We start from the raw sequence: 25,502 nt of genomic DNA, 5'->3' as shown, positions 1-25,502 counted from the left end.
AATATTAACATTAATATCAATATTAATTGAACCTAGTGTAGTGATTATGTAGTCCATCACAAGTTATTATATTGCTTATCAATGTAATGTCATGTAACTGTAACAGGCCGGGTGTCCTGCCAGCGACCTGTGGCTGTTTTGCAAGAAATAGGCACGTTACATTACTTGTAACCCATTACAGATACGCCCCTGCCCTTGTGTGTTTAAGGCATCTGCCAGGAAAATCCCTCCACTCCAAGATACCATTGTATGGCCTGGAGCCAGAGGGTCTCTGTAGAAGCTACAAATCTTGGGACCACATCTCCATTTGAAGTATCTGGCCAGGAAATAGATCAGACCTTTATGAGAGGTTATGAAATTGGTTATAGAGATGTCCCATGTCCATTGGTCCACATCTAAAAATCCTTTGTACATCTGTGCTGTGGCTAAAGACCCCAAACTCTTCAGAAACCTGAGCCCAGGACACCGGTATGTGTGTACCTAACAGTGTAAACTAATGTATATCTACAGAGAAGCCAGCCAGAGAATGGAGGTGCTGTTTGTCACAGTCTTTTTACAGAATAAAGGGCAGAGAAACTTGTATGGCATTATCCAATTCATAAATGGGTATGGTACATGCTGGATTGTTCCAAATAATCTCTTGTGACCTCTTCATGCCAGTTTCATACCATCGTTGATGTGATTCTGATTTATTCCTTTTATTCTTTTAATATATTCTGCATAATTGTATGTCCATTTATTTAACCTTTTTTCTGTTCTCTTCAAGCATTTGTGTAATTGCGCTAAACGTTAAAATCAGTAAATTTAGCTGGTTTCCGTGTTCTTTAAATAAACATATAAGCCTGTGAAGTGCCAAGATACATGCTACAGACCCGTGTGAAATACTCCTTAGTGGTGGCAGTAAGATTTTTTCACATTAATCATGAGTGGAATAGATACTGTGAGAAGTGTAATCATTGTGTTACAGGACATAGGGCTACATTGAATAACTTTGATTCAAACCACTTAATAATGACAGGCTCAAGTGAGTGCTGACTGATCAAATGTCACTGACAGCGGTTTCAGATAGGTGTATTTGGCAACAGGCTGATCATGATACTGTACCTAGTATAAGGGTATGAACTTACTTGTCGAATGTGATTTTTATTGGGTATCCAGGCTGCGCTTCCAGAACCCAAACACAGTTCAAGGAATCCTTGTAAAACCCAGGCCAGCCAGGAGAGAGAATCATCCCACTTGGAGCTGTCAGGTGTCCACCACATGGGGCTGTTAAGAGAAGTAGAGAATGTCAAAAGGCAAATACTTGTAATATACAATGAACTCTAATGCTAGACTGAAGAAAACTACAGGTCTGGGGCCTGATTCTGAGTTGGACCCAATGTTGGACGCAGTTGAACAATGAATTTCTTCTGGGCATGCTTTTATATCACACTGCGCATGCGTCCAGAGCCTGTGCGCACCATCTCAGAAATATATACAAAATATATTGGGCATTCCTGGTCAGTGACTGGGAGGTGGCTGTGTAGACGCATGGTGATGGTCTGTCTTACAGGCGTGTCATTGACGAGTGACTGAAGTGGTTGTGATCTCAGAAGTATAATCGCTCACACTGGAGGCCATACTCTGGCCGACAATCTGCACCTAGGACCTCATTCAGAGGCGATCGCAAAAAGCGAGCGCTCGCTCTGAATGAGGGCGGCCGCTTTTCTTTTGAAAGGCAGCCTCCTGGCCGCTCACTAAGCTGTGGGTTGCCACCCACAGCTTTAGCGAGTGACTAGGTGATGGTCGCGATGGTCGAGACCATCGCAACCATCAGGGCTTGCAACGAGATCCTTGCGGTAGGGTCTCATCTACCGCAAGCCCCAGGTAGCTTCCTGCTCTAACAGAACAGGAAGCTCCCTACTGATGTCAGTAGGACCGCCTACAAATGGCAGGCGTTCCTTCAGGAATGCCTTCGTTTGTCTGGCCACCCCCCCACCCCGCCTACAAAATGGGGCGAGCTATCGATCAACATCGATAGCTGCCCTTTTGTAGCGAGCCCCGGAGCGAGTGCATTTGCCCTCACCATCCCCCGGAGCGAGTGCACAGGCTCTCACCATCGACCCGCTTGTGAGCGCATAGCGCTTCCGAGCGGGTCTGAATGAGGTCCCTAGTGTGGGGCTGGGGCAACATTTGATGGTGCAACTGATGGTTGCATTTAGTGACGCACCAAGTGGGCATCTCAGGTGTTGCACATACATGCGCACGGATGTATATCAGGGAAGGGATTGTAGTGGTATTGCATAAAGCCACATTACTGAAAAAAGACGCTGCATGTCTCTTGGTGCTAATATGAAATTAGCTTACATTTGTGTTCCACAATGCCTAATGAGGCAGACTGGGGCATGCAAGTACAAGTTATGGACAGTAGTGACATGTGCACATATGTGTAGCCTAGTTAGTCTATTTCACAACGCTAGACCTGCCTCTGAGGAACCATGTCTGTCACAGCTCCTGAGCGCCTGTTGTAAAGGTACTCATTCTTACAGTGTAAGAAATATTAATACATACAAATAGATGATGTGTCACCGCTCAATACCCAGAAATAAGTTACCGCACATACACAGACACACACACACACACTCTTATACATCCAGTTCATAAAGCCCCTGCTGTATGCCCAATTTCTGAAGGTCTTTTATAACCTCTAGATAGGAATTATTTCTATAATCTACCCCTCAGCCCATGAATTTAGTTGCCATAATGTTGAAACAGAAAATCATAACAATGATGTGATCTGAAGTCTGTTGGGGCCACAGTATTCTTCTTTTAGACACACATGGCAGGATGCAGTAAGCATCACATTTTGTATCCCGCTAATCATTGCATGCCTACCGGCGTTTAGTACAGCCGTATGCATGATCATTTAAGCAAAGGACAGCACTTCCGTTAATAACTGTCCTTTGCGGTATCGGGACTTCTGGGTTTATGACCCGGGAGTCCCTTTGCGCATGCGCTGCCATCCGCCAGCCCATGTGCGGGGGACAATGGGAGGGATGCTATTGAATCCCTCTCAGGGAAGTTTCCCGATAAGAAATCCATAGGCTTTTATTAGGTAACTACGAAATACAGACGAGAAATAGTTTTGTGCTAATGAAAAAATTGGTATATGTATATTGGATATGGTAGAAAAATTGAAAGGATCAAGACGCCAATATAATTAGCATATATCTTTATATATCAAATAAAAATAGCAATGTTACATTACCAATAAACAACATTTCATAAAACTCAATTATACCTTGATAATCGCATAATACTAGCAGCAAACCACTTGAATGAGAAGTCTAATACACTGTACTGAGTGACCTAGAAGTCCATGTCTGAACCATCGATGGTAAATATTGTTAAATACGTATGTATGCACAGTCTGTCCAAGATAGGAATATCACCACATCCAAGTAAGTGACAAATGGCACTTATATTCACAGGTCTCCAGACCTGTAGCAGTGCACACTGCCCTTGGCTGCAATGACGCTGCGTGTGTAATGACAGCTTAATGTCCACTGTTCCGAGCGGTTCCACGGGCAGAAGTAAAGTCAGCTTGTGACAGCCACGCAGGATGGTATGTAGGTGAGCAATCTCTTTACTTGGCAGACCTCCAGTTTGTCCTTAAATGGATTTCACAGAAAGAAATATGGCCACAGCTTAACGGTCACTCTGCAATTTGGAATGTCCAGTGGTAATAATTAACCCCTGACGTGTTTTGCTTCCTTGCTGGAGGCTTTTTCAAAGAGCATATAAATATGGTGTAAACATAAATGTGATATATCGCAAAATAATAGACAAATGTAGGCAAAATAAGCTGTGAGGAAAAATGTGTATGGCTATTGTAAGGCAGCAGCATTATCAGCCAAAAGCATGGATGGCAACATACATTTGCAGATACAGGTACTAGTGCAGTTCGGGATGCAGTCAGGAAGCCGACGGTTGGGTTCCCGAATTTCCAATCCCGGCAGGGGTCTAATGACAGGCGTAGAAATCCTGACGTGTGTCATTTTACCTACGCTGGGAGCCCGACGCCCAGCATACCTATCGAAGGTAAGCCGGGCGCTGGGCGTGGACAGCCGCGCGGGGGGGGTGAGGGTTAGGTTAGGGGCTCCTGGGGGGGACTTAGGGTTAGACACACCCTCGGGATGGTTAGGGTTAGGCTAGGGAAGGGGGGTTAGGGTTACGCACCCCCGGGGGGAAGTTAGGGTTAGGCACCACCCCCGGGAGACTTAGGTTTAGGCTGCGGGGAAGGGGGGTTATATTTAGGCACTTACAGAGAGGGTTAGGGTTAGGCACTTGGGGAGGAGGTTAGGGTTACGCACCCCGGCGGTATTCCATACCAATCCCTGCAGTTCTCTGCTAGTTTAGTGTAGCTATGTGTCTTGAGTATTTTTTTACTCTAAATAGTTTCTGTAAACAGACCACAAGCGTTGTTCACTATGATGTTCAGCAAACTGTTCATTGCTGTTGCAACTCACAGATGGATAGTGGATGCTTGCCTGTACTTTGGGATAGACTAAGACCCAGTACAGAGGTGCAGAGTCTACTGTGCTGGTGCTATTCATCATGGACCCGCCACAAGGAAGTTTGGACTTAGCTGCATCTGACACGCATGTCATGGCCCTCAGACTTATTTCCCCAGTACAGGTGCAAGTGTGTACACTGGCGTATAATGAAGTACGTTGTAAGGCGTAAAAGCGTAGTCGACAAGCTGGGTCAGAACCAGGTGGTGAAGCGGTACTAGGGATAAGACAGAAACAGGTCAGGAATGAAGCCAAGGTCTGGAACGTATAGTACACTCAGAAATGCTGGAGACACTTGAGTAAGGTTCGAAAGCCTATACTCTGGCACTGTCTATTGCCCAGAGACTCCCTCTTATAAGGAGGAGTTCAATTATCGCACCAAACGTGACGTCAGGCTTGCTGCTTCTGCCCCTTTAATTCTCACACAGGTTGGCATGTGCGCCCCTGGGGGAGCCGTGGCAGTCTGTACATGGCAACTGGATGCCAGGGAGGAAGCCGGAGTAAACAGCAGTGAGCACTAGGGACTACCCAGAAATTGAAAAAATAAAAATAAATACTATACTTAATCCTTTTCATAGAGGTAAATTCTGACCATCATCACTTTTTGGAGTTTCAAAAATTCCTGATGTTCTCCATATGGTACATATAAAAAAATCTATACAGGAAAAAAAATCTTAACAATGTTGTAATCAATAGTAGGTGTCAATTCTATATAATGGGTTGAAGAGAAATATTGATCTCGTAAATTGAACATATGCAGTAAGAGCGTACCCAAACTCACATATGGTTGTGTATGTGTATTCTCATCTAGGTTTCTTTGATGCCCCCACCCTTTAGATTCCCACACAGATCACTCACTGGATAGGGGTTCTGAAGGAAGGATGAAATATTGCGTACCCTACTCACATTCGGTGTACGGTGCGGTCTGCTTATAAAGGTAACTTTTGTGTATCCCAAAATCCTATAAATTTGTCACCATATATATTTCATCCTCATACAAAAGGAGAAGAATGGTATGTTTGACTGATAGTGGAATTTTAATGGACAAAATACAAAACAGACTATTACATAGAAAAGTAGACTCCAAATGATATAAAAAAAATATTGACCTGGTGTATAAGAATTAGTGGAGCCCGGAATCCACCATCTCATTCAAGAAAAACATCTGGCAATATTATCCAAAGACCTCAAAGTTCCCAGTAACCTTTTTGCTCTTGGGATATTACCTCAACACTGAGGTATAAACAATGTTGTACTGTATAACCAATGTAGCTGCAATACCAGAGGAGCAGGGCCAGATTAAGGCTTGTGGGGGCTCCTGGGCAACTAAGTTGTGGGGCCCCCTTCAAACCAAACAGAGCCCCCCCAAGCCATGCAAAGCCTCCCCTCCTCCCCCCCCTACCCAAGCCACAGAGAGCCTACCCACCCTTCCCCCAAGCCACATGGAGCCTACACACTTACCTCACCACCCGATTCCAGCAGTGCTGCTCCCAAGTCCTCTCGTCAGTGCTGCGGACCTCATGTGTCACGTGATGCTGATGAGGGGACACGGAGCCACTCTGCGCTATATGCAGCAGCACTGACTGTGCTGCTGCATGCAGAAAAACAAAGAGCCACGACAGCTGAGCCCCCATGCGGGAACAGGTGCCACTGGACACCTGTTCTCGGCAGGGTTAACCCTGTATGGGGGGGTCTTCTGTGTGTGTGGGCCCCAGGGCAACCGCCCCCATCGCCCCTCTCTTAATCCGGCTCTGCTGAGGAGGCAACTGCAATTGCAATCTGCTTTTGGCTATCAACTTTTCCCAAGATTAGATTTAGGAGGAATGTTTTTTCCTGTTCCCCTGGAGCATCTAGAAAGACAATACCTCCAATTTTTTTTGTTACCATAGAACTATTTCTGTTATATGCAACTTTTTGATCTGACACCAGCCTGGGCTCATTTTCTGTCACAAATCTCTGCAACTTTGCAACATTATAGCTTATTTCACGTAACATGTATTTGACTGGAAGTGTTACTATTGTCAGCAGTTGGAAGCCCTAGCTGATGGCTGCAGACTCTTGCCTAGCATCTGATTAATTTTGCCCTCCAAGCAGATGAGAGCTTGATCGAACATTGCATAAATGTATTGTAACCTTAGCTTGGGATTGGCTTGTCTTGCTTCATAATGAATGTCTTCACTCATATTTTATCTAAAGTCAAGCTCGGGTTTACATAGTATATATCCTGCAGGTGCAGCGTAACAGTTGATCCTCTGACTCACTGCTCTTCCGTTGGAGCTCTGCCTGCCCCAACTGGTACATATCAGTCTGTGCCTTCAGATCAGTGCAGTTTTAGGCACTGGAAGACATCCTGAGCAAACTTGCTTAAACAACCAGAGACTCCACAGCCTACTTGTTGGACGCCATGTAGACCTCCATGGTCCTGACAAACTTCAAACATAGCCAAAAATGTAATCCTGGTCAAACAACACCACCATGCCAAATTTGGCGAGGCATAAAGGACAGACAGACAGACAGACACACGCACGCACGCACGCACGCACACACACACACACACACTTTCTCGCTTATATTATATAGATAAGTGTAACTTGTACACAAAAAGGGATTGACTTGATGATTCAGCAACATAGAAATAGAAATAAAATATCTAATTATTAATACAAAAAAAACATTTAATACAATTAGATTTGTAAAATTACCATATAGCACAGCTAATTATAGCAATAGTGCCACAGAAACCAATATATGGAGACATCAAACTAATAAAAATTAGATTGCCTATTCAATATTTATTTCCAGGTTTGGACCCTGAATGGACCACTGTGCATGTGGACATGAAAATATCGCGATTGACATCAGGATCACCTCCTGTCTATAGAATAGGGATTGCAAGACCCCTCTTTGGCATAGCTGCCCTAATCCCTGCAAGATAGCTGCACTTTGCGGATCGTGCAACTACAAATCTTCCTGCTTCGCCTCTTTAGGCAAAGCATCAAGTAGTACCGATGAAATGTAATAACATCTTGTCTACCAGAGTGGGGGAGTGAAAACTCCTCTAGCCGGCGATCCCCACCAAAGCCCTCAGCGCATCAGCCTAGTGCTGATGCACTATGTCTCACCCCCCCCGGAGCCCGGCATCCGCTACAGCCAGGGGCAGTGCTGTCGATTTTGATAGCCACAGCTGTCAGAACGGTCAGTAACACTGATCATTCATACATCTGCCTGCACAACGGCGCTCCTATCTTGAAGATAGGAGCACCGATAATGACAGGGGCGCATAGCTGTCATCCTGCTCTACTACATACAGGGAAGCGGGAACTGCAGAACTTAACATGCACAGTTACCGCTCCCTTTCATACATCTCCCCCCTTTTTACATACTGTCCTCATAGATAATAATGGGGACAGCTGCTGTGAGGGCTGGCGATTGGAAAACAGGAGATATTTCCAATATCCACTGCTATCTCTCTTGTTACATTTTTGGGATACTTAATTCTGCCCATAAACATGCAGAAACAATATATATATTATAATGACAGAATTGCTTGATAAATAGGCCTCTGGAAAAATAATTGTGCACAATAATATAGATATATTTTGGTGGGAGCAGGTCAAATATAAAATCTCACACCTCACCACTTTGATCCATGTTCTCAGAAAATAATCTCAACTGTTGTTAGTGTCTCCAATTAAGTTTGCTATGGAATCAATCCCTCTGCATAAAGCATAAGAAATCCCTGCCTGTGCTGTTTGCACAATTTGTGATGTCCTCAGAGGCTCCATACACAGGTTTATTTAATTCCTTCTTCATTCAGTTATTGTTTACCATTAATCAGAATTAATCAATCAGTTGATGCATCAACAAGTCAATCCACTAGAGTGTATTATATAGACTGAGGGCCTGATTCAGAGCCGGATGCTAGTTGCGGACGCTCGTTCAGAAAAAGGGGCCGGCTATTTAAATTAAGCGCTCGCTCTTTGCCGTCTGTTGACGCCTCTATGTCTGAGCGAGCGAACACAACATGCGCTCACTATTTAGGAAAAAACGCCCCCTGGCCGCTCGCATCCTACATCATCTCCGCTATTTATTTGATTAATTGAGTACATCGAAAGGCGTATGAACTGCTCGCAGTGCTTGTGGTTGGATTTTCCTACCGCAATCATGCGAGCAGTTCAGGCTAAAATACAAACAAGTGACGTTGTCATTGACGCTGCTTTGTTAATTATGCACTCCCATTAAACGCCCGTTTTGACCGTTTAGCACGCCTGCGTTTGGCACTCCACTCCCCGTTTTCAAGCACCTTCCCCTGTTACCACCCACAAACGCCTCATTCTGTCACTCAAATTAGCAGGCCCTCACTATTTTGCGAGCACGCGATTTTCGACCACACTGACTGGTTCGCGCATGCGTACTAAAACCCGTAAGCATGTGCAGATGTGCGAACATCGCTCGGAGCGAACGAGCGGCCGCTTACGAGCGGCTCTGAATGAGGTCCTCAGTATGTGCTTTACTCACCCTGTTTATATATGAAATCATTTCATACCGATCTATAAAAGGCATTCTTTCATTTAGAACCAGAGACTTTTTTTTTAAATGTTTTCATCTGTTCTTGGGTTATCAGTACCCAAAAGCAAGAGCTGTTGTTATGCATTTTGCATATTTTAGCGCTGTCTTCGTATTTTGCATTTTTTAATAACTTGCATAATGCTGACAAACTTTTAAATCACAATTTAAAATCACCAACAATCCACCAAAGACAATGTACACTGTAAAGTGTGGTTTTGTGTGTTTCCCTATTGCAGGGCTGGTGTAAGGTTTGTGGGCTCCCTCGGCAAGCCTTCACCCTACCTCCTCTGCTCCCTCTGTACACTCTTCCCAGCCATATACAGTACATAAAGCAGCGCCCACATGCTTTTCACCAAGTCTTGGGAACAATATTTGAATGTCAACTGGACACGTATTGCCTAACAAAGATTTAATTGTGCCCTGGTTGTCCAGTCCGAAACGAATTAATTGTACTTTGTTTCACCAGCCCTAATTTGAGGAAAGCTACTAAACACTACTCAGCAGAGAGGGGAAGGGGCTTACCTGGAAGGGAGGCAAGAAATATAGAGCTTTAGGGGGTTAGCAGTGTCCTAATTCATAATATTCCATGCAACAATGCCCAAAATACAAACTTATGCCACACATCAGTGCCCCAAATACATAATTATGCAAAAAAATCAGTGCCCCAATTCATAATATACCACACATCACTGCCCAAATACATAATTATGCCACATCAGTGCCCCAACCCTCAAGTCTCTCAGCACAGGAGGTAGCATGGCACAAATCTACTTCAATTCAAAGGGCTCTCGTCCGGACCTCATCATAGTGCTCTGTGGGGACAGGGGACATTCTTCCATCTGCCAAATGGGCAGGGTGCAGCTCGTTGCTAAAACAACCTAGTGTGAACACTACACATCCCTTCTGGAAATCTATTAAACATTGTTATATAAAACACCTACTATGCTCATTCACCCCCACTCCCAGCAACCCATCAGTCCCCCACACAGTACGCATTAACCCATTCCTGTGCAAGATCCATCAGTTAACCCCCCTGCAGTCATTAACACATTCATCCACTCTATCACCTATTAATCCATTCACTCAGCACCTATTAACTTCCCCTACCCAGCCCTCATTAACCAATTTCAACATCCTAGTGCCCATTAATACATCCACTCACTATGGGGCAGATTCATTTAGCCACGGGATTTACGCCGCGACTAATTACCAGCCTAAATTCCCACGGCGCGAGGAAAAGCTATTCAATTAAATAGCCTTTTTCCGCGCCGTAAAATCGGGACTCGCTCACAGAAATACACTGATTCCGCGTAAACTGCGGAATCAATGTGTTTTTTCCTCGCGTGCGAGGTCGATTTGGTCATTTTGACACGGATTTTACCACACACCTACATGAGGTGTGAGGAAAAGTCTGACTGCGGGGATTCGTGTGCGGAGTCTCAGGGACTCCCGCGCAATAGGTCCAACGCGGCAATTAGCCGCGGGGTAAATTCCATGGCTAATTGAATCTGTCCCTATGTCAGCACTCATTATCCTGCCTCACTCCACACACATCCTCACCAAGAAGACATTAAAATAAATTGCTGGGCTACATTCAGCAGTACCTCCTAATGTAGTCTGAAGGGGAGTGCTTGTGATTGACAAGCTGGGTCTCAGAGGGAAGGGTAAGACTTGAGGAGGGTAAAGGGGCAGCCCATACTGCCTGCATGGCTCTAAGCACTGACTGATGTCACTGATAGGTGAGTGTAATTGCAGTACTGAGGTCGAGAGGAGACTTGTCAAATAATCAGAGCTGCCACTTTCACTTACAGTATGGCTGTCATCAGTGCTATTTTTCAGCAGGAACAAACAGGAACTAAGTACCTGATTCAGACCCACTCGCTAGGATGCGTTTGCTCGTAGCTAGCTGATTTTGGCATTATGTGCATGCGTACACATTGCAGTGCGCAAAGCAGTGTGAGAGATCAGGAAGTGTTCGCTCGCTGCGCATAGACTGCCCAGCAGAGTGAGTGACAGGAGAAGCCGTTTGTGGATGGTGACAGGGGCTGGCCATTAAAAACGGGGGAGTGGAGGTGTGAACGCAGGTGTGTCTGAGCGTCTTAACGCTGTTTCAGAGGCGTGCATTAAGAGGCTGCGTCATAGTACACGTCACCTGGCTGGTTTTTACACTGAAGTGCTCGCAGTGCTTGCGGTAGGGTATGGTCAGCCACAAGCTCTGTGATCGCATCCGATGTTACCCGATGTACCGATAGTTGCATACACTTCCTGGAGATGATGTGCGCAAGTGGGCATCTTAAGGTAGGCTGGTGGGCATCTGCATACACAATGCTATCGCACGCCAAGACATAGTGGGCGTGCTAATGCCTTGCCGTGTGATTGCCTGCCTTCCCAAATTTGCATGCGCATCGTGCAAGCGAACGCATCTAGCGAGCGGGTCTGAATGAGCTCCTAAGTTCCTGAACCTCACATTAACTATGATGTAATGTTCTGGGCCAAAATGTATTTTCCATAAGATAAGTTTTATTTTAAAGTCCAATTCCTTACCTTCCATGCCTTCTTTTCTAAATACTATATTTAAGTACTGTATATATATTATATATAGAAATATATATATTATATACTTCTAATTGTTTTTCTATAGCTCCACCCCAGTAGCTCCACTCAGTTCCTGAACCTATTTTTCCAGAATGTATTTTTCCAGAAAAATAGCCCTGGATGTCATAAATAATAGAAGATATGGTAGGATAGCATACCTCCCAACTGTCCCACATTCAGCGGGACAGTCCCGTTTTTCTTGAACTGTCCCTCTGTCCCACCCGCAGCGGGTGTGCAGAAGGTGAACAGATGCCGTGCGCATGAGCATGGCATCTGTTCACCAGTGTAAGGAGAGCCGCCCAGCATCTCGGAGAGTGCTGGGAAAGCCCCCTATAGGGACATTAACGTGGGTTGGCGCGAGACTCCGCCCCATTTTTTTAGGCATGCTCATTTTAGGTAAGCCCCACCCCCTTCGGCGCGCGATATGTACCTCTTCAGCAAACTCAAAAATTGGGAGGTATGGGATAGCGTGGTGCAGGAGAGGGTTGTATAATAGAATATAGGGTAGTAGAGGTAGTACAATAGAGGAGAGTGTAAATCAGGATAGTCTAGAACACAAGTTCTCAAACTCGGTCCTCAGGACCCCAAACAGTACATGTTTTCCAGGTCTCCTCACAGAATGAAAAGTGAAATAATTAGCTCAACCTGTGGATCTTTTAAAATGTGTCAGTGAGCAATGAATACACCTGTGCACCTGCTGGGTGACCTGGAAAAAGTGAACTGTGTGGGGTCCTGAGGACCGAGTTTGAGAACCACTGGCCTAGAACAAGTTAGTATAACAGAGATTAGGATAGAACAGCATAGTGTAGAACTGGGTGGTATAATACAGAGTAGTGAAAATATAGGGTTATGTAGGACAGGATAGTATAAATTAGGATAGTATAGAATAGGATGGTAAAGGGTAGTAAAATATAGGATACTGTAGGACAGGCTACTATATTATAGCAGTGCTTCTCAATTCCAGTTGGGACATGCTAACAGTGCAGTATCAGGTAGAATAACATAGTATAGTGTAGATTAATGATTTTAGATTTGTTTTTCTCTCAGCCTCCATAACCTTTCCATTTGACGTATAAGCAATGCTTTTCTGGTAGGGGTAATTTCCAGTAATGTCTGTTATTTAGCTGGATGGTGCAAGTCGTGTGTTTATTTTATGATCCTGTCCTATGGGTTCACACCTCTCGGCAGGTTAAATACTGACCTGCCCTTCTGCTTACACCATTTGATGTGCTCAGCATGAGGATCCTGCTGTGTAAAGTTATTCTTAGCCTAGTTTTATTCCTCTATGTCCTTCTTTACGATTGCTTCGTGCATCTACAAACCTCTTGTGTGCTGCTGTGTTAAGTATTAATGTTTACAGCACTCAGAGAGATGCGTCAGAATGGGACGTGTCAGCATTAACAATCAGCTGAAATGTGAAGAGCGCTGTCAGATAAGCAGTGGTGGATACATGGAGTGCCCTCCAAACACAGTTAACACATACAGTATTAATATTGCCTTGTACTGCTTAGTGATAGCCCTTTAAGTAATATTACATGAAACTCCCTCTGATATCATTTAAGTACAGTATTACTTTTCTGAGAATTAGAATACAGTCTCACTTAAGGTGAACCTATCATCTACACACAATAGAGACAGTCATTTTATGGTTTGTAGTTTGTACCAATATTGGCTGCCAATTTACTAGGAGTTAGTGACATCATTAAGGCATGAGGCACCACATGAATTACGTTTGCTTCAGTGATATCACTAGTTCCTAGTGAATTGACCACCTGCTTCCTTATGATAATTGGTCGAGCCAACAAAGTAGATGTCTCCAATGGATTTAGGTGTAGAGTCTATTCTAAGGGGCCTATTGATCAAGGCTTAAATCATGCTGTTTCCACATGATTAAGGCAATCTTAGGTATTGGGGCTATAGTCAAAAGCAGGAGATATCAGAACTACAGATGTGTCCTCATATACCTAGCCTCAATACACAATACGGCGTGAGATGATCGGCGCAACTGAGCAGCTCAGAGAGTTGTAGCATTCCATTTGAACTTAAAATACTTTTAAATATACAGTAAGAAAACAATATTAAACTATTCTGAATATAATAGAATGGATACATATAGTAAGTTTTACAAATTAAAGGCCAGCAATTTTCAGCTGCTGACCTCAGTGTTTTCAGACAACACTGTAGTGGCTAGACACAGCAGAGCAATAATAAACAACCAACAGAAAATTATATTAAGTACCGAACAGAGGACTAAGAAGGGTTAAGCGTAATTGTATTTTATAAGACACTGATAGCTGAGCAGGTCTCCCAAATAAGGTTAGGTAGAGTCAGTCCTCATTGGTGTGTGTGATAAGTACCAATTAGCACAGGGTCATAATTGCAGAGCACTATAATGTGTCAGTAATAATAGCTTATTAGAATCCTGAGCGTACAGTGAGATTTCTTATTATCTGCATGGAATACAAATTTCCACTATGACGTACACTATGTAAAACCATAGCTTGTATAGGTAATAATACAGGTGAAGGGACAAACACAGTATTTCTAGAAGGGTGTCTCCAAAATGCTTAATTTCTAAGCAAATCAAAAAGTTTAAAAACAATTGTATTAATAAGCCTGCAGCAGACACGTTTTTGTGATTTGAGTCCTTGTCCATATATTCTATATATTACACACTTGTTTATTTTGTACTTTTATAAGATATAAGTATCTTTTTACTGCGCAAGTGGGTATATTTGCTCCAGGCATCTCAAGCAGAAATGTTACTGATATCTTAATGATCTGTGATACAGGGCCCAATGGCATTATGGCACCACTATAACCAGACCTAAAATAAGTGTACCCTCACAGGCCCCTCATTATACCATTTGTCACTTTCGTGTCATCCACTGTACCACATAGCCCCAACATACCATTCACTGTACCAGTTTTCTCCCACATACAATCCAATGTACTAGATTTCCCCCACATGCCATGCAATGTACCAGTTTTCCTTCATATGCTATACACTGTGCCAGTTGTACCCAATTGCTACCAAGTTACTGAACCAGTTTATTATTCCACTTACAATATCCATACAAAGCATCACTGTGCCTTTTCACACACCATTCGCTCTTTCATTTCATAATTATCATATGTCACCACACTTATCCTCACAGCACAGTACACCGCTCCCTTCCCCTCAGAGTCCCCAGCTGCAAATTCAAATGCGAGCTGTGATAGGCTTGTGGACGGTGTCAAATTTAAACAGACGCCCGTGGCCACTTGTTGACCGGCAATGGGACAGTGGGCCTGATTCAGACCCGCTTGTGAGCGCTGAGTGCTCGCAAGCGGGTCAATGGTGCTCTAGTGCGCATGCGCACAACGGAGGGAGCTCCGTCGTGCGCATGCACGAGACCCGGATAGCGACGGCCAGCCGTCGCTATGGGTCTCGCACCAAAGGGGGCGTGCTGTCGATGGTGAGTGACAGCACGCCCCTTTGGTGGGCATGCCGGGGGCGTTGCTGCCCAGACGGAGGCGTTCCGATGGGAGCGCCTACCGTCTGGGTCCGGCCCCACTGACATCACTAGTGATGTCAGTGGGAGTGCTTTTGGCTCTGATAGAGCCAAAAGCACTCCTGGGCTTGCGGCAGCGAGACCCTACCGCAGGGTCTCGTCGCAAGCCTGATGGTCGCAATGGTCTTGACCATCGCGACCATCTTTTTGGCTGCTCGCATAAGCTGTGGGTGGTGACCTACAGCTATGCAAGCGGCCAGGAGGCTGCTCCAATTTTAGGTAGGGGGGCACTGATTCAGAGCGAGCGCTCTTGTCAGAGCGTCCGGCTCTGAATCAGGCCCAGTGATAGACCCAGCGCCGGCCACCAAAGTGAAGTGCCAGTATGACATTCCATTTCATACCAGCACACTTCGAGCACTGATTCTATCCCCTGGCCAAGGGGCAGGCACACCCCTGGATGCAGGTGCTGTTGGTGCTAACGGCTGACACATAAAAATCGAAGTGTGCGCATGTACAGGCAACATTAATCAAGTGTAGTGGTTTGTGGTTGTGGAGCTTCTGGGCAACAGGAAATGCACGCCTGATATAAACCTTTTTTAAAAACTAAAAGAAAAGGCCTTAATGTGATAAGGAACAATTTGGACAGTGTAACCTTTCTAGTATAAAACAAATGTGTTACTAACCCTGAAACACAACAGAGTGTAAATTATGATCTTAAAAAGACATTAAAGAAAGGCTGGGGGTTCAGCTGAGGAACATTCCCCTATGCTGTACGGAAATTGGAAATCCGCTCACTGCTTTCTCAAAATCTTCACACAAATAATGTAACCATAGCAGATCATTATGGATTACACTAGTAATAATATCTGGTCCCCATAGCAAATTTGTCATCTCTATGCACCATCATAATGTTCTACCCACCATGATGTCTGCTCTATCTCCAGTCAGTATCTAATAGGGCAGAGTACTAATAGCATTACTAACAACCTGTATTGCATTATACACAAGCATGTGATACTCAAATCATTTAACTACATGGATAAATTCAGTATCAATTAAGTTTGTACTTTAGAGCACATCTTTTCCTCAAGGCACCCATACTGCCGGGCATGAGTAGCTATGGCTATAGTTATACCTTTGGAACAAATATTTTTCCTTGGATATCTCATATATTGCTTGTGTACTAAACCTGTGTGCCAATGTGGATAGAGGAAAGTAATTAGATGGCCACATCACGCATTCATGCAAACTATTTACCATATAAAACGCTATAACTTAATACGTCTCTGTCTTCTTGACAAGATACCCATCCTCACTCCCTCAGCCCTCACTTCATCTCTGATTTCACTTCCGCTTTCAATACATTTTCCATGCTGCTGTCCACTAATGGAACATTACCACCACCCTTCAATCTGTCCAGTGCCCATTGAAAACTCAGCCTTCACTATAGCCTGCACTTCCCCAGATCGTACTCCACTTCACATCTCACTACCTCATATTTTCTCGAACTTGCCCTCTCCCTCTAGATTGTATGCTCTTACAAGTTGTGTTCTATCTACTGTCTGTCACACATCTGTACCTTCATCGTCCACTGCATATTACTTGTTTTCTTCATATGTACAGTTTGTTTCTATGTATCATTTATTTTATCTATTAACTGGGACAGCAACTTAATTAGGATGATGATATGTATGCCATCATACTACTATGTCTCGTCTCCATCTACAAGTTTTCTAGAACGAGATGTCGGTGTTATAGTAATATGCTGCAGCCTAGATGGCTACATGAAGATAACAATGACAGTTATAAGGGAATCCACCTATCTGCTACTTGGGAGGAGCTTCAGATTGATGTAGCAGGTGGATGGAGAGGCAGCCACATCTACAGAAGGTATTTGATGAGTAGCTGCATAACTCTAGCACCCAGACCAATGCATCTGAAGGCTGTAATCTAAATTGCTCTCCAAAACAGATTCAAATCTTTGTTATCATTCACTGTTGGTTTTTATAGGCATGTTTGCCAGGGAACCAGGCTGCAAAAGGGTACAGAAATGTATATGTGACCATGACAAATGATAATGCAAAGTTGGGTAAAGTGCTTTATATATTTCAGTAAGCTCCAATGAGAGATGTTTTTGTTGTTTAATGCTAAATATATGTAGAAGCACTAGTATTGTGAATAGCATTACAAAAAGTAATAGTGCAAACGAGTGATCTGCCTCATTCAGCCACGGGAATCTATGGGTGACTAAAATTCAACTATATTAATAAGTGTGTAGGATGAAATTAAATGATTGTGTATCTTAGTAGAAGCCTCAGACAATAGAGTTGTTGACTGTTTTGTTGGCTAAACAGTGCTGGGATAGGCCAGGAACAGACAGACAACACTGTTATCTGCTGCCCAGTAATTAAAGACTTTGTGCAAGAAATTTTTGCAGCAGAACAAGACAAACATTACCTTCAAATTATTTTATGTGTAAGTTTTTCAAAATGGTTTCTGCCTACTGTTTTTGAGACTACATTGCCAGAAACCATCCTGGTTCATGCAGGTCCTTTATGAGTCCTGTCATATATAGAGTTAACTAAAGCTGGCCATACACCAGACCAACTTTCCTCCAACCACCCAACTAGTTGGTTAACGTATGGTAGCAAATGACAATCAGCAATCTGCTCCCAAACACCAGAAAACATAAAAAAGGTTGTTCAGGCAAGTTGGTTAAATTTGTTTGTTAAATTTGTTTGATTTAAACAACTTGCCTGAACAACAACTTTTGTCCGTTTTCCAGTGTTTGGGAGCAAATTGCTGATTGTCATTTGCTCCTATACATTACCAGATTTTCATTCCAACCAACCAACTAGGATGGTTGGAGGAAAGAATGTCTAGTGTATGGCCAGCCATCTTAAGACATCTAATCTGTTTGTCCTGAGACATATCCATCCTAGACTAAGAGGTAGATGCCTCGAAGTATCCATAACAGCGGATCATAGTAAAATCAGCAAATACCAGTGGAAATGAAAGGAATGATGAAACAAGGCAGTTGTAGTCATTTACCGTATAATCTGTGGCTGGTAATGCAGCTCATTGAAACCAGCACAGCAACAAGTAATCCTGTAGGCTAAATAGTCTGTGATCACCTTCATTACCAACTGTAGTCACTGAGCATTTAGGCTAAATACATTTATCTGACTTCCACTTGATGTTGATCCTTCCATAGTGATATGCTTCATGTGTCTCCAAATGCTTGTTGCTGTTCATTAATCTTGGGCTTATTGATTAATCTTTTCCCCGGAGTCTCAGCTGATTTGCACCAATTGGGCAATTCTAAATTGACAGCCCACCATAAATTGTTTTGAACAATTTATAGTGCATCTTTCATGATGACTGCCTCTTAGGCCCTGACTAATACTTCTGCACAGCTATAGTCTGGCTATAAGTTATTATTACATATACTGTAGATCTTTAGTTAATCAAGCCTTTCATGTTTTAAAGGTATATCTATGCCATTATATATGTGTTGTAACTCTGCAATATTTTATTATTATTTGCATTATATCTGTCAACATATGTATACATTTTAATTTCTGCTTTACGAATGTATGTCAGAACAATTGGCAATTATGTTGCAGCAGCAATGCAGTCGGAAGGTAGGATACATGTGATCAGTGAATCAAGGTGCAAAAAAAAGGTCTTCCCCACTTTATAGGAATCAATATCACAACTGTGCCACTGCTAATATTCCAAATCCGGATATTTTGCAAAAACAATACATTAACCAACTTCTGATTAAGTATTTCCATTTCTCAGTATTTACTGGCTTTATCATAACCACATACAACATTTATTTAAATATAGAGGTGTGCGTTTTGGTTTTCCTGAAATACGAACACACCCAGACTTAGGGGTTCCGAGTCTAATCGAGTCCCAGTTCAAAATGACTTTGGGTTCCAAGTCGAACAGAGTCCCGGTTTGGTTCTGTAGTCAGTTCGGAACATGGATTTAAAAACCGAACTCGGGTTTTGGAGTGCATGTAAACAGGTCCAAATTACATGATTTTAGCTGCTTAATTGATTTTTATTGATTTTTAAGGAATCCATAACTGAACCAAAACTGAATCCAAACCAAAACACTTGAGGGTGCTTTTGCCAAAACCAAAACACGATGATGATCAAAACACGGGGGTCCGCACACATCTCTATTAAAATGTATGTTTCTTTCACACACACAGCTGTTCAGGAGTTTCCAATGACAACATCGATACAAGATGGGTTACACCTGAAAGAATTAGGCAGCAGTTACGTATTATGTATACAGATGAGCCCAGTTTCATTGTGGCTGATCGCGCCACAAACGTAAGCGTGCATTGCGCTATGCGCCACGATACGCTATGTTGCGTTCTCCCATTTAATGCTATAGAGATGCGAATGAGCGTCTCCGATCGCAGGAGTCCATCTCGTGCCACGCATGGCGCGATTCGCTGCACTACAGGCAAGGATGTAGCTGGGCATATCTGTATGTGTATTGTGATTATGAGATGTGTATGGAGATTATGAGCAATACAACAAGGTCAAACAAGATGAGTCAAAAATGTAAAGGGGTACAAAATTGTTAAGCAGATACCTGTAGACTGGTAAGATAAATTGAACAGGGCATTTCAGAAACTTGTAATGCTCAGCTCAGGCTCTGGCAAAAGGTCACCAACCAGTGGTAGTACAGTAGGTGACAGACTATCTCCCAGCAACTGAGAACATTAACTGAACACTGTCTCAAGGAAGCATGATTAAATGACAAACACGTCATCATGTGTGCTATGAAAACTATTGTATGTAGACATAGATGCATCCTGCTGAAGTGAACATTTATGTGCAGGCCATGGTGCAACATCAGAGATGAAAACAAATTAGTGCACAACATCCTGAGATTATAAAATATCTCCGGCCACCCTCAAGCTTTAAAGCTGCCTGAAATCACTGATTACATGAGATTCTGTAATGATATTATTTTTGATTAAGTTATAACTGTCAGCAAATGGAATTAAATTTGGTTTCCATCCTTTCATCTCCAGATTACACAGTTTACAGAAAACATTGGCTATGAGCAACTGCTTAATAACAATGCAATATGTGTGAATAAGAATTATATGTATGCGCCGACCTGAATCTGCCTTTTCCCCAATGTCTTTGAGACAGACCTTTACCCCTTAATAATATTAGAAAACACCAATGGCATTTCTTTTCCTCACTAAGCATGCAAGTAAAATAATTAAAACACAGCAAACTAATTACATATCTTATTTCCACTGCATCAAACCTTCACTAATTCAAACAAATGGAGATATCTTCTCAGCCCTGTCGTATCTTTAACAAGATAATACAAAAATTTGTTGTACTTTTCTTGCAATGCAAAGATCAATGTTGTGTGGAACAAAACTAAAATGGCGGAAGCACAGGTGTGAGGTAGAATTCTGGCACATGAGAGGGATCTGGGAACCTGTGACTTCATCCAGTGCTGTAATAGTCACCTAACCTATCGGGTAGTACAAACTAATATTCATCCAATATTGCCTACAATTAATACATACATAGAATATACAGGTGGAGTCATTTTAATTTCAGGTTTCTTTGCGACTGTTGACTACAGTGTATTTATGTACAGTTCATGTGAGAAAGTGGAGCAAACATGGAGAAATGCAGATCATTTGCTTCATACAATCATTGTTACATTTCTCTCAAGTAACTCACCTGTCCATATAAGAAAGTCAACTTAATTACACTAATAGGTAAATGGCAGATAAGCTGTATCACATCCTGTCAGTATGGGATGGCTATGACATTACCTTCACATCTCAGCACTCCGCTATTCCACACAACATTTCCTTCTTTTAAGATACAAGTGATGGTTTCCGAGCCATGTGTGCGGATAAAACCGTCGTCACACAAGAAGGACACAGAGCTCCCCAGCTGCAAGCTCTCTCCAAATCTTTTCCCATTCACTGGCACGCCGGGATCAGGGCACTCATTGTGCCTGAAAGCTGGAGAAAAAAGGGTAAGAAAAGGGTGAGAAAAAGGTGTGTGTGAGCTGAGCCCATACCTATAGTTCTGTTTCACTGGTTATAATAAAGTAACTGAAACACCTGCATGCCCAAAGTCACTAATAACAGCCATATTATTTATAGTGTAGTCAGCAATATATTATTATGAAGCATTTGCTAGTAGGTTATTAGACAGCTATTGTATGATACAGCCACATCTATCTATTAAAGCCTTACTGACATACATGAGTTTAGATTTCTATACTGTTTAATAGCCGCAGTGCATAACGTGGGATGAGAAGCTGGTGGAGGTCATTAATAAACTATATATATAATCCATCAGGCAGGTCATTTGGATATCAGCAATTTATGTCTGGAAATTGCTTTATGAATCATGCGCCATAATGGAACCAATTGCAGCTGCTAATTAAGGCTGATTATTGTTTGCTAGAGCCTACCTCCATCTTTATTTAAAACACGGTTAACAATTTTCTTTGAATATGATGAATATTTCCATACATTTCTGTATAATTAATCCTAGCAATGCCTAATATTAATGGAGCTTTATAGAGTTTAATTATCTGCAGTTTCAGAAAACATGAACATAAAATAAACACTTATAAAGTCTAAAGTCACTTTGAATCACCCAACTGCTGTGTCTGGATATTCTCCACATGGAAAATAAGGTCAGATATTTCATGTAAGGTTCCCACAGAGGCAAAGTCAAAGCAGCATTACGTATCACTGTAAGAAGTCACATAAATAGGGAACTCTGTTTGGCATCAATTTGTCCACATGAGCGACTGCGGCTGCAGCAACTATTTGAATATACAATCTGTGGTAATAGTTTGCCAAGGGTGCTGCAATGCAGATGTCCACATTATGTCGTTGTGATTTGCATTCAATAATGAGTGTCCGCAGCGTGCATTAAATATAAGTGAGCTGGACAATTAATTCAAGGTTGGTGCTGGGCCTGCTTAACACACAAAATGCCCTAGTTGGGTTCAGCAAGCAGCAGCGTGTGACTCCCATTAAAGCAGTTTAGGATTTATTTTTTCAACCTTCTTTCCCATTTAAAATGCAGAACAAAAATATATTATACTTATTGAAAGGAATATTTTCTGGCGCTTTTTCTTTCTTTCACCTAGTTTTTTTCTTAGCATGAATTGGGTCTATCTGGATAGACAATTTTTAACGTGGTTAACACACTATATAAAGCCAATACAACTACTACAATCCAAAAACATGCCATATCCAGGATACTTAATAAATAACAAAGTATGTAATAAATGGGACTGAAAAATATGTTTTTCAAAATGCATTTTTGTAATGGCGAACACCTATGTGTATATACCCTTATTGTTATGTACAATATTGTGAGTGAGACCACTGTAGTAACATGGAACACATGAATACTGCACTTGCCACTTCACCAGTGCTGTCAGAGGGTAGGACATATGTTTAAAGAGTTTTTGATTGAACTAGAACAAAGAATATACTCAATGGGAGTCCATCTTTAGCACAATCAATAATCATTACTAATTGGAATACAGTCATATCTACAATATTCATAACTGAAATAACAAGTAATACACATTGTGAAACATACTGGTAAATGTGATATTGAATCCTCGCTTTTCGGTGGAGTGGTCGGTCTGGAATTCTAGTCGTAACACATGACCGCTGCTTGTTAATGATGGGGGGACCTGGTTCCCTGAGAAAGTGCCCAGGACAGGTGACTCTGGAGAACCGCCATCCTTTACTGCCAGAAAGTCAAACTGAGGCTCCACATCAAAGTCGTTGAAAGCCAAGTGAATGCGGCTTTCAGGCTTGGCTATGATCAGCCACACACAGTGCAGGTGGTTGCTGTATTCTTCAGGGTAGTTTGGAGAGAGAACATTTCCAGATGGAGTGGTGAAATTAAAGAAGCACGAAACTGTAGGAGATTGGAAAGTAACAAACAAAATTACACATACAATGGTAACTTCCTATTTCTTCTATGTCTAATAATCAGTATGCAACAAGAATAGTCTGAAACGTAATTAAAAAGTGTACCCAGCGGTTTATCTGGAACTGTCATTTTAGGAGGTTTACAAGTTTTTACTTTCATTGTTGGGAGACCCGCAAAAATCCCAGCACGTTTTGATAATTGTTTTCTTCATATATAATGATATAATAACAAATATATATACTTTTTGTAATGGAATAAATAAATCCATTGTTCCACTTATATTTCATACAGCATATTAAATAAACATTCAATGTTACTTTTATTTTTTATTTTTTTTAACGACATGTTATAATTGTGTAAAATTGCTATGTTAAAGTTCAATGAAGAGTTTTACATGAATAGATATAACTAGGTACAATTTTTAATCATGTAAAAGATACAAGAAATAATTATGTGAAACAATATACTGTATATACGGTATCATTATTATTATAAAAAATTGTCACAGAAATTGTACTCCCCACAAATAACAAAAATTGAGAGCAAACACTATTTACAATATTATATATTTCTTTGGTTATCCTAAAGTATAATAACTTTTTTATAATAATATTTTTAGAAGTATTTTAAAAGTATTCCTATTTCTAAAATACTGTTTGCCTTATGTTATTTATTGTACCTCTTGTATTTATTTGTAATGAAGTTGAGTGAAAGCTACTGTATAGCTTTCTTTTATTAGAAAAATGAAGTGGAAAGGAGGGAGTTTTCTATTTATAGCAAAAAAAAAGTCTTCATAACAAATCATGATCTCATATACATTCTTCATTTTAAGTTCATGACATTTTTGCATATAAACTTAATACATAAACTTTTTACATATATCTACTTATATATTAATAATATATAATATTATTTGCAGGTCTATAATATGAGGAATATTGGATATACTGTTCCTTTAAGATATGCAAATTAATAAAAAATAATGTGTCAAAATAATGCTTTGCAAATTTACCTATCCTGTTATACCCAGGCGGTAACTGGGACAGTGGAACATTCTGGAGATTGCAAGTAAATTGATGATTTGCCAGTGCAATTTTATTGAGCAATCTGTTTGTTTAAGTAAAAAATGTTCCCCTTTCCGATACAGTATTATCTGCTATTATTTTATTTACTTTTAAAATGTATTTATTAATACATATCATGATAGTTCAAGACACATTTTGCTTGGAATCAATTGGGAAATAAAGATGAGGTTGCTTTTATAGACTCATCGGGGGAGATTCAATTCAGCGTGCTGCTGAATAGCCCCAGGAAGGAGTTCCTGAAGCTATTCAATTCAGCATGCAGTTAGGTCCGTCTACAGGATTTCCTCTTGTACCCTCCTGAGGGTGCGAGCAGAAATCCATCTAAAGTGCAGGCAGCGAAGCTGTTTTCTGGCTTAACACGGCGCTAACAGCTTCGCGGCCGGCACTTCAGTCGGAGAATGCCGCCTACCACGACTAAACACCCTGCTTTAGTTGCACTAGCCGGCATTCTCCAACTTAAGTGGCTTTAGTTGGACTTAGCGCAGTTAATTGAATTGCCCCCACTGTGTTATTTATTTGTGCACATTATATATCACAAATATATAGCACATTGAGAACATAAAGAAATAACTGTGTTCACTACGTTATATTGAGATTCAGAATGTTTTGCATTCATTATGTTGACAGCATAACGTTGACATGTTCAGAATGGCGACATGCATATTTTAGCCTAACCCAGTGGCGAAACTACCATAGGTGCAGGGTGTGCGGCTACTATGGGGCCCGGATCGACATGGGGCCCGGCCCTCCCCTTTCACCTACGGTGCCAGGCCTTAGTCTGCACCCTCCCCACCACACCCTCCTCGCTCCCCTCTCCTCGACTTACCTGCTCTGTGGTTGTGGCCCCCCCTACATGGTCGTATCCTCCTTTTACCGTGGTTGCGTCCGGCCAGTCAACTGGCTCTCCTCATTGACTTATACTGGGAGGAGAGATGGAGCCGACCAGGAGAGGAGGTGTGCCTGTCCTGCGCAGTGCGACCACGGAGCAGGAAAGTATAGGAGAGAGGAGAGTGCAGGGGGGGGAGTGTGCAAAGGGGGCAATGGACGGAGGGGGGGCGGGGACCTGTGGGGCCCCCCTAGGTCTAGTTATGCCCCTGGTCTAACCCTAATTTCAGCCTAACCTTTACCCTAATATAATGTATTTACAATCTATCATCTTTCTGACCATGTTGACATTAGGATGCTGACATTACGTCCCAAATTAACCAACTCTTGCACTTTAATGCC

General features: G+C 42.1%; 1 protein-coding gene across 1 annotated transcript in view; it reads right to left on the bottom strand.

The window, feature by feature from the left end:
- CSMD2 (CUB and Sushi multiple domains 2) overlaps positions 1-25,502 on the bottom strand; it is a 1,115,355-nt gene that overhangs the window by 222,537 nt on the left and 867,316 nt on the right. The window contains exons 14-16 of the mRNA XM_088462676.1: positions 22,849-23,175; positions 21,045-21,239; positions 1,128-1,266 (exon numbers count right to left, since the gene is read on the bottom strand). Of these exons, the coding sequence (XP_088318802.1) occupies positions 1,128-1,266; positions 21,045-21,239; positions 22,849-23,175 (661 nt within the window). The remainder of the gene's footprint in view (positions 1-1,127; positions 1,267-21,044; positions 21,240-22,848; positions 23,176-25,502) is intronic.

The sequence above is a fragment of the Taudactylus pleione genome, unplaced genomic scaffold (assembly GCF_031769625.1).
Source record: "Taudactylus pleione unplaced genomic scaffold, aTauple2 ptg000007l, whole genome shotgun sequence".
In the NCBI taxonomy this organism is placed as follows: Eukaryota; Metazoa; Chordata; class Amphibia; order Anura; family Myobatrachidae; genus Taudactylus; species Taudactylus pleione.
Note: the sequence above shows the minus strand (reverse complement) of the source record. Positions and strands in the feature narration are given on the sequence as shown.